Source organism: Danio rerio, chromosome 13 (genome assembly GCF_049306965.1).
Source record: "Danio rerio strain Tuebingen ecotype United States chromosome 13, GRCz12tu, whole genome shotgun sequence".
NCBI classification, from domain to species: Eukaryota; Metazoa; Chordata; class Actinopteri; order Cypriniformes; family Danionidae; genus Danio; species Danio rerio.
Genome location: NC_133188.1, coordinates 26,425,001 through 26,439,907, shown reverse-complemented (window position 1 = coordinate 26,439,907; position 14,907 = coordinate 26,425,001). Strand labels below are relative to the sequence as shown.

At 31.9% G+C, this 14,907-nt stretch overlaps 1 protein-coding gene across 3 annotated transcripts in view; it reads left to right on the top strand.

The window, feature by feature from the left end:
• si:dkey-103j14.5 overlaps positions 1 to 14,907 on the top strand; it is a 51,355-nt gene that overhangs the window by 4,846 nt on the left and 31,602 nt on the right. Inside the window, exons 1-2 of one of the 3 annotated variants that reach the window (XM_694048.9) lie at positions 7,567 to 7,628; positions 13,284 to 13,489. In XM_694048.9, coding sequence (XP_699140.4) covers positions 13,303 to 13,489 — 187 coding nt within the window. In that variant the 5' untranslated portion in view covers positions 7,567 to 7,628; positions 13,284 to 13,302. Of the gene's footprint in view, positions 1 to 7,566; positions 7,629 to 11,185; positions 11,344 to 13,283; positions 13,490 to 14,907 lie in introns of those variants that run through there. The other 2 variants (XM_005156924.5, XM_073920878.1) reach the window with 2 other exon arrangements.

The following is a 14,907-nucleotide window of genomic DNA, read 5'->3' as shown; positions in this document are numbered from 1 at the left end:
AGTGACTTCCAATTCAGACACAGCTGACAAAGCCTTGCATTTACGCTTTAACACTCTGAAAAGCGTATCAGAATCAGTCTGGCAATCGGATAATCAAATGGATTTGGGGGTTATATATTGATTTGTGAGGCGAGTGAATGGAAAGGGATTAAGAAACAAGAAATAAGGGTTTGTGGCGGATCAACACCTTCTATACATCGCTCACCACTCAACATAATGAAATCTTTTGAAGGGCAAAAACTCTGCTTTTGCTTCATAAGATGTCTGTGATTCATCAAACACCTCACACTTAAGCTAATGTCTTGCATCTTCCATGTGCTCATTTCCATGTTATTACTGGTATAGGTGAGAGAAAACATCAGTAAATGACAATTTATGGTTATGTTGCTGTCATTTTCTTTACTGCTTTTCTGTTCATAGAATTCATTGTAGTAATGAATAATTGCTGCATTACTGAATTTCTGAGGCCTTTGGTCAAGCTTCTGTAGTTACACTTAAAAGAGCTAGGCATAATTTATGACTTTGCATCATGTATTAGTAAGAATGGCTTTCTGCAGCACTCTAGTGGACAAAAATAACACAACATGAGCACGCAGAGCAGAGCAGCGCTTCAAAACAAAGATTTTACATTAAATCAGAAGAAAAAGTAGCAGTTTTAATCATATAAGGGTAATAAAAATTAATAGCAAATATAATAAGTATTCAGTTTAGCCTATTTAAATGTGACAATATTAAAGGGTCAAACTATGTGCTAACTTATTAAACATGAACTGAAGATTTTTAAATAAAAAAAAAAGTTTAAATTAATTATTGTTTAATAGCTAGTTTCACAATTTTTATGTTCACTAAATTTCACTTTTGAAATTTTTACATTAATTGTTAAAGTTGGGTCACACTTGGCTCTGATTTATATACAGTTGTCAGAAATATTAGCACCTCAATCATTTTTTTTTCTTTTTTTTAATATTTCCTAAACAATGTTTAACAGAGCAAAAACATTTCATAGTATGTCAGATAATATTTTTTTCTTCTTCTGGAGAAAGTCTTATTTGTTTTATTTCAGCAATAATAAAAGCAATTTTATTTTTTTAAAAGCCATTTTAAGGTCAAAATTATTAGCCCCTTTAAGCAATTTTTTTTTCAATAGTCTACAGAACAAAACATTATTATACAATAACTGCCTATAGTTAACCTTATTAACCTAGTTAAGTGTTTAAATGTCACTTTAAGCTTTATAGAAGTGTCTTAAAAATTATCTAGTATTATTATAACTAGTAACATTATTTACTGTCATCATGGCAAAGATAAAATAAATCAGTTATTAGAGATGAGTTATTAAAACTATTATGTTTAGAAATTAGTTGAAAAAAAATCTCTCCAATAAACAGAAATTTGGGGAAAAAATAAACAAAATAAATTGTGTCACCAACAGCACATATACAATTTATAATATATAGAGTAAAAAGACAGATAAAGAGACAACTTGACAAGACAGAATGAGAAACAAGTTGTCTCTTAACCTTTTCTTTAACTCACATAAAGTTGAAGGAGAGATAAAAAAAAACTTCAAAATTCTTATTTTCTCTGCATTGACTTTTTTTTATAAACTTTTTTTTTGTTGTTGACATTTCTTTCAAACTTGATATAAAATGTCAGCATTAATAACTGATTATTTCTGTTAATTAAACTATTCAAGATTAAGGAGTTCCCACATTTGTGCTCCTCTTAATGAAGCCCAGGCAAATTTGACTTTTCTTTGCTCTTACAGCATTCTTTCAATATGGAGTTTCACGGTATACATGATCTAAAAACAAAACTGATCATTTGGGTCATTTTTTTTTTTGTTAATTATCGCTTGATTTTCAGTGGTTTCATGCTGTTGTCAAAAATAATTATCAGGCAATACATAGCACAAAACAAACTCTAGACAGCACAGTGTTTATTGATGCCAATTTTGTGTACATACCCTGTTGTTATTCTTCCTGATTCACAATCAACACTAATTAATAAATCTGTAAAATAACAGTGCACTACAGCTCATTATTACCCATGAATTATAACTTACATGACCAACCCAGACAATACAAAGTCTCAAACTACTAAAAAGGTCAATAAAAATAATTTTCTTAAAATAAAAAGGAGAACCTGGTGTCCTAAAATCCGTTTCTTTTTGTTAAAAAAAGATATCTTTGCAACAATAATTTGTTCAAAATATGCCTGTCAGCCAACAAATTTGTATTCCATGTTTGTCTGAGACTTTTTTTTAAGTTAAAACATAATTAAAGAAATTAATTTGGTTAATAAATAAATACAATTCAGAAGATCCAGTCATTCATTATAAACTGATGATGCATCGAGCACTGAAGGATAATTAGAAAAGAATGCAGTGAAAAATACATGATGAATTGCACGGCTCTGACAATGCCATGTGTTAGGAATAATCAATTTCTATTATATAGTCAAAGTTTAGCTTAAGCCCATTGACTTAACACCTTAGAGCAAGCTCTCAAACTACCACATAAACAAAAAATGAAAGCATTTAGCCCTTTTGAGTCCTGAGCTGCACTTTCAAAAAACTTTGAGCGAGTGTAACAGCACAGGGCAATAGCTTTGAGTCTCAGATAGTGGAAATGCAATAGCCCACAGTGTGAATTATTAAGGAGCACTATTGAGAGAGAAATCGGGAGAGCAGAGGAAATGGGGTAATGGGATATTAAGTTTTGCTCAATCTGAGGACTAAAGGTTTGCATGGCATCTCAGGCCCTCGTGTCACATCAACCTCCTGCTCCTGCGCTTGAGATTTATGTATTTATTTATTTTTACAAGCTCCCTGCTTCACACAAAGCAATCCGTTCTTGCTGTGACAGGTGGAGAGAGCTATTGAGACGATGCTATAAACAGCACATGCTGGAAAACGCCGTCTCTAGAACATTCTTTTGAATAAAACTTTTGTAGCCACTAAAATTCATGTATAGGCCAGGCGATCATGTAATCTTAATGGAAGACTACATTATATTAAAATGTAAGATGGTAAGATCTCACTAAGTCGACATAGAAAATTTACTTGTTTTGATTTCAGGCAACAAACAAGGAAAATTGACTTAATATTTAGTTTATTTAACTTCATGTACTGAAACAAAAATGATGTTGAAAATATAATATAAAACCCTAAATTAAGAACACAAAGGTATGTCAGTGATACAAAAAAAACTACAATTCCAATGAGTAAAGTCAAATAAGCATTATTGGTTGGAAATTGTTGTTTTAGGTCAAGTATGTATGGGATCTTTAAAAGACATTAAGCTTTTTAAATGTCATTTAAACAATCTATGTAACTATTTTAATATATTTAAAGAAACTGGTTTAAACACAAAACATCTCAGTTGGGTGTCGGTAAGAAATGTAATTTGCTAAAGCTACACATAGCATACACGGAAAGCAGAGCTAATGCAAGCTACATGTTTCCCTTAAAGTTTCAAATAACTTTTGACAAAATAAAATTTCAAATGCTCATACACGTGAAATAATTATGATTTTAATATACAGTATATTCAAGTATTGGCAAGTGTAAAGTCAAGTACATTGAAACACACTGACAAAGCATAACAATTTAAAAATGACAATTCTGTTTGAGGGGGACGGCATTGTAATTTTTAAAAGGCTTAATTAACTGAACCTCAGGTTGTCCAAGATGTACTGAAGGTGATTTTTATTGCTTCAATTGAACATTAAAGAACTTTTTTTTATCTGAAACTGTGGTTCTTAATGACTCATAAAATATAAGTCAAAGACAACTAGCACTCGACTTAAAAACAAAACAAATCAAAAACAAAAAGTTAATAATACCTGTGGCTCCCATTAATACAACGAGATCTTATGAAGTGAAAGAATCTTTCTGTAAAATAAACTAAACACAATTTTTAACTGCAATCAACAGCCTTATCAAAAAGCTGTGATGTCAGGGGGATTAGGGAGCTTGCTTTACATAATTCAGCCCTAGAGAAAAATTAATTAGATTCCCCTGAAACAGATATTGCCATTTATATACATTACATAAAAAACCTTTAACATTGACAGAACCTTGTCATTGTATAAAAGATTCTAAAAGATTAGTGACAAAATGTTCTTTAATTTTTTATTTTTTTTTTTTCGGGGGGGGGGGGGGGGGGGGGGGGGGTTACATACTAAAAAAACTTTATATAATAAATCTGCACACTAAGAAAAATAAATGTTCTTTTAGAAATCAATTACTTAATGCTTCATTGTGAAACCAAAATCGATTCTTCTATAGCATCAGGAAAAAAAACATTGTACATATTTTTAAAACTAAAGAACCATTTAATAGTAAAATGCATGTTAAAACATCTTCAATTCTCATTTATACCATTAAAGAACCCTTAAAAATTAAGGTTCCTTCAGTAAATAGAAGTTTTGGAGAGATGCCATTGAGAAACAGGTTTTCTACTCTGAGGAATCTTTTGCCAAATAAATAACTAACTATGAATGGTAAAAGTTCTTTGTGGAACCTTCAATGTCAATGAAGAACCTTTATTTTTAAAGATGTAAGTGTAAGTGATCGATACAGCTGTTAATTAAACGATTATTATTCATAAAGGCCAGCATTAAGGCTACTGTGTTAAGTCAATGTTAGGACAGCACTTCTAAATGAATGGTGAAGGCCAGCACTGCCATTGTCGGCCACTGCCGCTGGCCACACGAGTCCAAACGAACTGCAGGGTTAAACAGAGAGCCTGACAAGCCAAACTCTTTGTCACCCACAATAATATCCAATGTGAGCTCCCTTGTAAAGGAAAGTTTAATAAGAGCCTCTGGGCAGGAAAAAGAGGATATAACAGACCTTACATTACTAATTGAAATAGCTTTTTTGACCCAGAGGGCGTCCTAATATCAGAAGTTATTACAGTTTGCCTATTCTACTGAGGCAGCTCTCCATGATCAATTAAGATTAACTCATTTTATTGCTCCTCAGGCTACTTGTAAACAGTGCTGGACATGTCTTGTCTTCTCAGTACCACTAAGAAAAAAAGGAAACATAGTACTAAAACAGCAGAGTTTGCTTTATATGATGTTATTTTTAAAAGGAAGTGATTTATTTCTGTTGTAATTCATTCATTTATTCATTTTCCTTCGGCTTACACCCTTTATTATTCAGAATCATCACAGCAGAATGAACTGCTAACTCATCCAGCATATGTTTTTACACAGCGGATGCCCTTCCAGCCGCAAACCAGCACTGGGAAACACCCATACATTTTTGCATTCTCACTCATACACTACAGCCAATTCAATTCACCTATGGCGCATGTCTTTGAACTGAGGGGGAAACTGAAGCACCTGAAAGAAACTCCACATAGAAATGCTAACTGACCCAGCCAGGGCTCGAAACAGCTACCTTCTTGCTTTGAGGCAACAGTACGAACCACTGAGCCACCCTTTGTGTTGTTATACAATTTAAAATGTTTTTTTTTTTTTTTAAGACATTTGACAGCTTACATTCTTTTTTCTGACATAAGTTTTCAGAGTCACATAATCCTTCAGTTGTGGTTGTGGCTGGAAGGGCATCTGCTGTTTAAAACATATGCTGGATAAGTTGGTGATTCATTCCGCTGTGGCGACCCCAGATTAATAAAGGTACTAAGCCTCAAAGAAAATGAATTAATTAACTATTGTTATAAGTTTAAATTAATAGTTTAACTTAAATAGTTAAAATTATTATTTGTGTTTTCAACCAGGATGTCTTTCTGTGTGGAGTTTGCATGTCCTCAATTTTAATTCAATTTAATGTTCAGTGTTTTTTTTTTTCTTTTTTTTTAGCTTTATTGTTCTGTTTATTCTGTTTTCATTTCCCATTTTCCATAATTTTAATGTTTAGTAATTATTTATAACAAGTTTATTATTTTATATATATTTTCATCGCAACTAAAGTAACTGCTGTTGTTTATGCTGTAAATTTGGATTTAACAAATATGCATTTATTGTATTTAAAATTAAATAATTAAACATTTTGTCAGTACTGTTTTCTGAATACTTAACTGGAATCTTTTTGTTTGTTTGTTTGTTTGTTTGTTTGTTTGTTTATACAATAACTGTTTTGGGAATTAAATAGTTTATTTTAACTTGAATATCTTAAAAATGTCAAAAAGAATTATCTAAAATATAGAGTATGCATAAATATTTAATATGTACAAATATTTCCTATTATGAGAGTAAACGTATATAAACTTTTTCATTTTTTAACATTGTAAGTGTTTTATATCATTATTATTATTATTATTATTATTATTGTTGTTAATAATAAATACAAATATAATAATAATAATAATAATAATAATAATAATAATAATAATAATAATAATAATAATAATAATAATTGGATGTTGTAATTCCAAAACATCCATAAAACAATCTAGAAATTTTATTTAACGTAGAAAAAAAACATAAGTGTTTCTAAAAGGTTTTTCCAGATGAGTTACATCAGACCCTCTATCCTCCAGTCAAGGCTATAGTCAATAAGCAGTGTGTGTGTGACACACAGACTGCTACTGTACACATGGGCCACTGCCCAGACAAAATGACAAATGGGCTATTCTCTGACACCACAATGAAATTTACTGCACGGAGAGGTCGAAAAAAAAATGATGAATAGCCATAATCAATGCACTGCCATTACAAAAATCACGGCAGCTTAAACCAATGGAGCCGTTTTTTGTTCATTCACATGAGGAAGGGAATCAAACACATTTAATTGCCACAAACGCACTGCATATAGAATGTCTGTAGAAATATATGGCATTGATTTTAAGAAACAAATAGCTCTCAGGTGCAAATGCATCACACAGTATGTACCTGCACATATATCATAGTGCGAGTCATTGAGAGCGTCTGCCATTAGTCGCGCAGTGCGGCAGGAAAGGAAATGAGCTCCCTTGCATTTTCAGGGACAAACAACAGCTAGTGTTTCCCTACTCATTAGTCGCAAACCACATCTAAATAAAGAATCCATAGCTTAAGTGTTTGCTCTCCCAGTTGTCTTCTTAAATGCATGAGTAATGCTGAGATCAATACGTAAAGCCCACTAGGAGAAATATGATGCGTTAATTCATCATTAACCCAAATGGGTTGGGGTTAATATGTGCTCTTTGCTTCTAAAACACATTTTCTTTCACATTTTACTTTATTGGAGAAATCTGTCGAGCTCATTCTCAAAGACGTGAATTGCTTGATGGTTTACCTTAGATGTGAAACATGGATCACAATAATCTTTTCATTTGTTGCTAATGATTGCATCTGTTCAACTCAGTCACTTAAACATTTATTATTATACACAACAATGTCTGATTCTCAAATACTTTACAATTGAACTATAGGTCACTCTACAGTTTCTAAACCCTTGTTAAACACAATCCTGGGTTATCTTGTTCATGGTTCACCTGGCTCATAAATTTAACATGGTTAACAGTTAATCTTAAGTATTAATGTGCTGGTGTTTAAACATTGTGCAATCCTAAGCACATGGTTAATATGTCATGTTAAACGTCAGTGTTTGCAGTTCAAGTGTCACTGTCTGAATGAAGAAACACTCTATACACTGTTGGCTGACTATTAAGGTAAGAATGTGATTCGTTTTTTATGTGAAATTGTGCTCCAATATATTATATTATATATTTCGTCACCTTAGAATAAGGTTCTATCTGTGTTCTGAATGATTATGAGATAATGAGCTTTAAAGTTTTTGAATTCCATAGCAAACAGAATGTGTGTAACATTTGTTTTTGTTTTTAATATAAAGTCTTAAAATGTAAACAACTTGTAAAAAAAACATCCCATAATGTAAATAAGTTCTCATTTAATAAGTATATGTCAATAATTCAATTTTGACAAAAAATGTCAGAGAGAACCTTAAAATTCTAAGGTATTTAACATTGGTTTTGCCTCAAATGTTAAATCAACTGTTCATTTACAACGCACAGTGTTTCTGTGAGATATTATTTGTTGATTGGTAAGTAATGTTCTTCAGCGCAAAATATGTTTTGTGTTTACCATGGCATTAACCCCATAATGAAAAGTACCAAATGTTCCTTTGTTGGTTAAAAGCAGCATTTAGAACAAACCTGAGGTAAAAGGTCCCAATTTTTAGATGTTAGTATCAGCAGTCTTAGTGATCTCCAAAAGCTAATTTGCTCCAAAAACAGTGACAAAATTTGCATAAAGAATTTTTTTAACACCTAAAGTTTGCAGTTCGTCACTTCCGCCAATAAATAGATCAATAATTCAACATCACCTCATACTTCCAATTCTCATCAAATCTTTCAAATCAAATGCTCTGTAGTATGTTTTTCAGGTCACACTTTACAATTAGGTTCATTAGTTAATGTTAATTAATTAAAGCATTTACTAACATGAACAAACAATGAACAATACATTTACTACTGTATTTGTTCATGTTAGTTAACGTTAGTTAATGAAAATACAGTTGTTCATTGTTAGTTCATGTTAACTCATGGTGCATTAACTAATGTTAACAATCATGGACTTGGATGTAAATAATGCATTAGTAAATGTTCAATTATGATTAATAAATGCTGTACATGTGTTGCTCATGATTAGTTCATGTTAGTAAATGCATTAACTAATGAACCTTATTGTAAAGTGTTACCATTTTTCATTTAATGCGCTTGAGCTCAACCACCCTCTCTAACAAAATGGCTGTTTCGGTAACACATTAGGTTAGGTTACAATTCATGCTATTAATTACTAGCTTGATACCTCCCTATTATTAGGTAGGGTAACCTTAACGGTTTCATGTTCAATCCACTAAAATTAGCAAAAACCTAACTCCTTAATGTTGTCCCATCGGTTGTGTGGAACTTAACATTTTTACAGTGTATTCTACCTTGCAAACTGTTGACAAGCGGCTAATTAATGGTTTATTAAGCTTTTTTTTTAAGTAAAGGAGCTACTATATGGCTTAACGTGTCTTTATGTTTCAGTTGAGATTACGTCAAACATCAAATGTTAATAAAAATGCACATTTCAAAGCAATTTATGCAACTTTCAGCAGAGTGTGTCCCATATAGTGTATTTTTTTACAGCATTTAACATTTCTCTTTATTCATTTATTTCTTTTCTTTTCGGCTTAGTCCCTTTATTAATCTGGGGTCCCCACAGTGAAATGAACCGACAACTTATCCAGCATATGTTTTACGCAGCGGATGCCCTTCCAGTTGCAACCCATCTCTGGGAAACATGCACATTTATACACTACAGACAATTTAGCCTACCTAGTTCACCTGTACTGCATGTCTTTGGACTTTTTGGGAAATCAGAGGAAACCCACATGAATGCAGGGAGAACATGCAAACTCCACACATAACTGCCAACTGACCCAGCCGAGGCTTAAACCAGCAACCTTCTTCCTGCTAGGCGACAGCACAATCTACTGAGCTACCGCGTCGCCCATTTCCCTTTTATGAAAAATTTAACAACTCCTCCTGTCCAATGCAGTGACTAATCGATACTCTCTTAAGGAAAATGGCTCTAAACTGTACTAAACTAAGCTTCATCTGTTTGCATTAACAGAACTCATTTTATAAAGCTCTATTACATTAATTTTGTTAATCAATAGTTTGTTTATATTAATAAAATATGTGTATTATTTTAATTAATATCTTCAATATTATTATATGTATTATGTATCACTGTTATTTATTAACTTATCTTTAGGACTGTATAAGGGTATAAAAACAGTAAAAAACAGTATGCACATTCTTTTGTGGCTTTAAGAAAAGATACAGTGTTTTAGAGTCATATAATATTTTTAATATTTTTGTAAACATTTTGTTATGTTTATGCATGACCCACAGTAAGATATTTTCTTTAATCTTAAATTCAATATATGCAACGGAATATAGTCACTATGCTACAAAACAGGTATAAAGTTAAACTCAAAGAAAAAAGGATTTACCTGTTGACAGAGTGCTGACAGACTGTATGGCCAGCCTGATCTCACGAGAAAACATAAGTATTTTACGTTTTGCCAGTTTAGTGACTAATTCGTACAAATTTGTACGATTTTAAAAAGGAGGCATGGCACCTAACCCCACCCTAAACCCAACCGTCATTGGAGGATGAGCAAATCGTACTAAATTGTACAAATTAGATCCTACGAAATCATACGAATTAGCCACTAAATCAAAAAGTGGTCACACTTTACAATAAGGTTTATTATTTAATGTTAATTAATGCATTTACTAACATAAACAAACAATGAACAATACATTTACTACAGCATATATTCATGTTAATAAATGTTAGATAATGAAAATACAGTTGTTAATTGTCAGTTCACGTTAACTTATGGTGCATTAACTAATGTTAACAAGCATGGACTTGAATGTTAATAATGCATTAGTAAATGTTAAATTATGATTAATAAATGCTGTACATGTGTTGTTCATGATTAGTTCATGTTAGTAAATGCATTAACTAATGAACCTTATTGTAAAGTGCTACAAAAAAGGTTACGAATCGCCATCAGATTGTGTTGGTATGGCTGATGGTTGAGCTCTAGAAAATCAGTAAAGTGTTTCAACAATTACAGATTTGCAAGAAAAAAAAAAGTGACAAAATAAAAATGTTTAACACAAAGAAACATTTAGGCATAAATAAGTTCTTTAAGATGACATTAAAATAAGAACCACCACTGTAAAGGTCCTTTAAAGTATCAACTTTATTTTTGTACAGAAAATATTGTTCATATTAAATATAAAACATGTATTGATAAACATTTGATAAAATATACACAGATTTAGTTAGGTATGGTGGGAACATGTCAAGCTATACACATAATAAGGGAGTAAAATTATTTTCCCTTGCAGACTTTTTCCACTCCTCCATAAAGTTAAATATTAACAAGACAATGTAACTTATCGATTTAGTGGTTATAAAACGGTGTAAACTATAATTATAAATATAAGCATGTTTATAAATCTATGTAAACTATAATCTCTGGGTTGTTTCCTGCATCCATAAAATGTGTTAACAACTTTAAAATCCCTTCTAAATGTTCTTAACCTATATACTTGAGTCTACAATGTATATGTTGAGAAAAAAAAAATAGCAAACTCTTGAATGAGCAGCAAGTCGATCAATAATTTACATCTACAGTACTCTTCAATGAATGTCTCAGACCAGATTTGGCTTTTGTTCTCAATGTTATATAACACAACACAATAAAAGACACATAGATAACGTTCTGGTGTACAGTTCTGCTGGATCATGCTTAAATAATTCACAATTTTGCAACCAACAAGGACACAGACAGTGAGTATACAGTACAATTAATGTTTAGGTATAATAAGAAATAAGAGACTATGAATTGAAAGTGCCCAGCTTTTGTTAAGTTTACAGGCTTAAGATGTGGTAGTCTGCGCTGTATATTTGCTATATTCATGTTTCAGAGATAGACTGAAGTTATCAATAAAAATCAGTGAAGATTATGTTAGTTTGCTTGATTATTAGATAAAAGAGATGTACAGTAGCATTGCAAAGTCTAAAATTCATCAAAATAAAATAAAATGTTTGTTGAAATGTTTTTATTTATTTAAGTTATCTATATCATATAGTACAGTGTCTGTAAGTAGACAGACAAAGTGAACAGTGTGAGACAATAGTCATTATTGTACTGTTGTCAATGCACTGATAGTATAAATTCCATTTGACTGTAGCAGTTACAGATGTCTTTATAATCCATTTGTTTTGTTTTTTCTTAATGCAAGATCATGATTAATTCTTTTTATTAATCTGAGAACAAGATAGAGTTAAACAGTTCATTGCAACTCTAATTTTCAGATTCATTTTACATGTCTGTGAATTAAAGTGGCAATATAGAAAAAATAGCTTGAGAACCCCTTTCAAAATCTGTGAAAACGTGAATACTTTTTGGAAAAACAACTACAGATGATTCAAAATGCATGCTTTGTTATTTAGTACTGCTCTGAGAAAGACTATAAAAAGCTGAATTAAAGATTGTGTATGAAAATTTATTAAAACAAGGTCATTTTTTCTCCAGAAACCATGCAAATATATCAAATTGATTCCAGTGACTAAAAAAGTGAAAAAAAATAAACAAAATAAAATGATAGGATAAGCAAATACAATTTTAAAAATGTAATTAAAAAGAAATAAGATAATCTTAATGTACTCTACACAACAAACAAAATGACATTAAGCATTTTGAACCATCATGCAAAGAATTCTTTAAAGGAATTAAAATGTTCAAGGTTTAGTACAATTATGGTTGCGAATATAAAGGAAAATGTAATTTCCTTCATCAAATACAGAGTGCAACAGTAGGGCTCTAGTCTAGAAGCAAAAGCTTCATTCATTTTCTCCACAGGTAAATTGATTTCTAATAATAATAATAACCTTTAAAGACAGACTTTTGTAAGCTTTGAGTTACAGTAGTTAAATCCATTGCTTGTATTGAACCCAAATGTGGTAGTCATGTTTAGTAGCAGAATTTGAACAGAACAAAAAAACTAAATTACTCATAAGCTTAAAAAAATATCAACCAAAAAGCTTTTTCTGCTGTAAATCAAGTTTCTAATGTCATCGTTTACTCACCCTCGATTAACAGACTTTGTTTTTTTCTGTTGAACACAAAAGAAGATATTTTGAACAATGTTGTAAGCCATTGACAACTATAGCAGGACATACAATTACTATGGAGGTCAAATACATTTAGGAGACATTTTTCAAATCCCTATGACAAAAATAAATGGAAACAATTCTTCTGCAACAAGCACAAACTTAAAATAAATGAAAATATATACATTATTTATATATAATTCTTTTCAAAATAAATATGTCTATTTTTCTGATAATTTCTATTATTTAGATTTTAGTGTTCTTCAGATGTTTATTGCTTGCTACATATTTGCAGTGTTCTCATTTAGCTGTGGTGCATTTATGGTTAGCACAACATTTGAAAGTTGTTTTGAAAAAAACAAAAAAATGCTGCTTTCATCTTTCAAAGTCCTCAGTTTAATAGAGCTGGAGTAAACATGACAGGAGCCTGAAAACCTGCTTCCTGTAAACAACCCCGGACGCCCTTCTCATGGAGATGAGCTGTGAAAGCTGCATTTAGCCACTCTGTCAGTGTTCATCCCAATAAATTACACAGCTCGCTACAGTCCAAGGGCAATATACTGAAACGTGTGAGCTCTCTGTAATATCTTCTCTCCTGCCGTTATTTTTGTCAGGGCTGACGGAGGACAGAGGATGAAGACTGTGATTGTGGTTCATGGTGGCGCGTGGAGCATCCCGGACGCATTAGCAGAATCGTCTGTGGCAGGAGTCAAGGCGGCAGCGCGGGCAGGGGATGCTGTTCTTAGGACTGGCAGAAGTGCTATTGACGCTGTAGAAACAGCTGTGAGGTGTTTAGAAGATGACCCTACATTTGATGCAGGTACAATGTAATGCACATATAATTACATAAGAATTATTTAAATTTTTTTTATTGAAATCTTGTCCAAATAAAAAAGCTATTTAATTTTTTTATATTTTTAAAGTAAAATGCATTTCTTTTTTCAAAGTTATGAATTTACTTAATAATATTAATAATGATAATATTATTAATGATAATAATTATAAAGGAAAAATACTCAAGGATAGGTTTTTGATGTTCTGTCTGGTTCCTGACTGCAATATTCTGCAATATCAGCACTTATACAGTCTCCTTACCCTTCTGTTACTCCGCACACATATAATGGCAGCAGATTAATAAACGCACTACAGTTTGTCAAATATTGCAGCTGTTAGACAACATAATGCACTTTTAAGGCTTTCTTTAAACAAGAATGTAGTTAAGATTGTAACTATGGAGTATATTTATAAGGACAGTGCCTATTTTAAATATTTACAATTTCTGAGATACAGCGTGTAACGTTAGGCATCCATCAGCCAGTCACAATAAACAGAGCAATAGACGTTGACGTTAAGCATGCACAAGATGGCGACAGAGACCACACAATATTCCCTTAGAGAAGAAAATTGGCGTATTTTCAAACTACAGCTGATCAAAACATTATAAAATTGTTGAGTGACATTCTAAGTCGATCTCTCTCTTTTTTATGTTGCAGTGCTGTATTTATACCATAGAAATTGTAGTGTATTACGTGCGAGATGGGAATTGCATATCTTTGTAGGCCTGAGTTACTCTTTGGTTGGTCATTTGTTTCTAGTGAGTCTACGGTTTTCGTTACTGCATAGTTCAGTAAAAGGAAAGAAAGAAGAAATGCTCGGATGCGTTTAACGTTTTTCCTTATGGCAAACACAAGAGTAATCTGGTAGTGTTTGCATTGCTTTGTTGCAAACTGGAAATCACAACCTCGAAAAAAACTTCTGTTTTGTTATCATTTTAGACATTACGCTAGAGAATCGTTCGAAAACTTGCCCTAGAATGACTTGGTGGTTGGTAAAGTAGCATTGGTTTCAAAGAATGGTTGAAGAAATAGTAGAAGAAAGTAGTTCCTCATACGAACAGATTTTTAGACTCTCCGTGTTTGTTTTTTATATACACGATTATGCTGTTGAACTGTTGTATAACCGCAACATTACACTTGTAGCAGTGCAATATGGCTGAATATCATTATTGTTGGAAAACTACAAATGCCTCCCAGCAGTCATAACTGAAATAAACAGAAATGGAATTAAGACATGTGGAGTATGCATATTTCAGTGGCATTATTGAAGCAATCCGCAATCAAACTATTCCAGTCATGTATCAATTTTTTACCATATTTTCTGATAAGATCCACACACATGGCTATCAGTAAAGGACCGCACACACACAACACACATTTGATTATTTTATTTAGAATGACT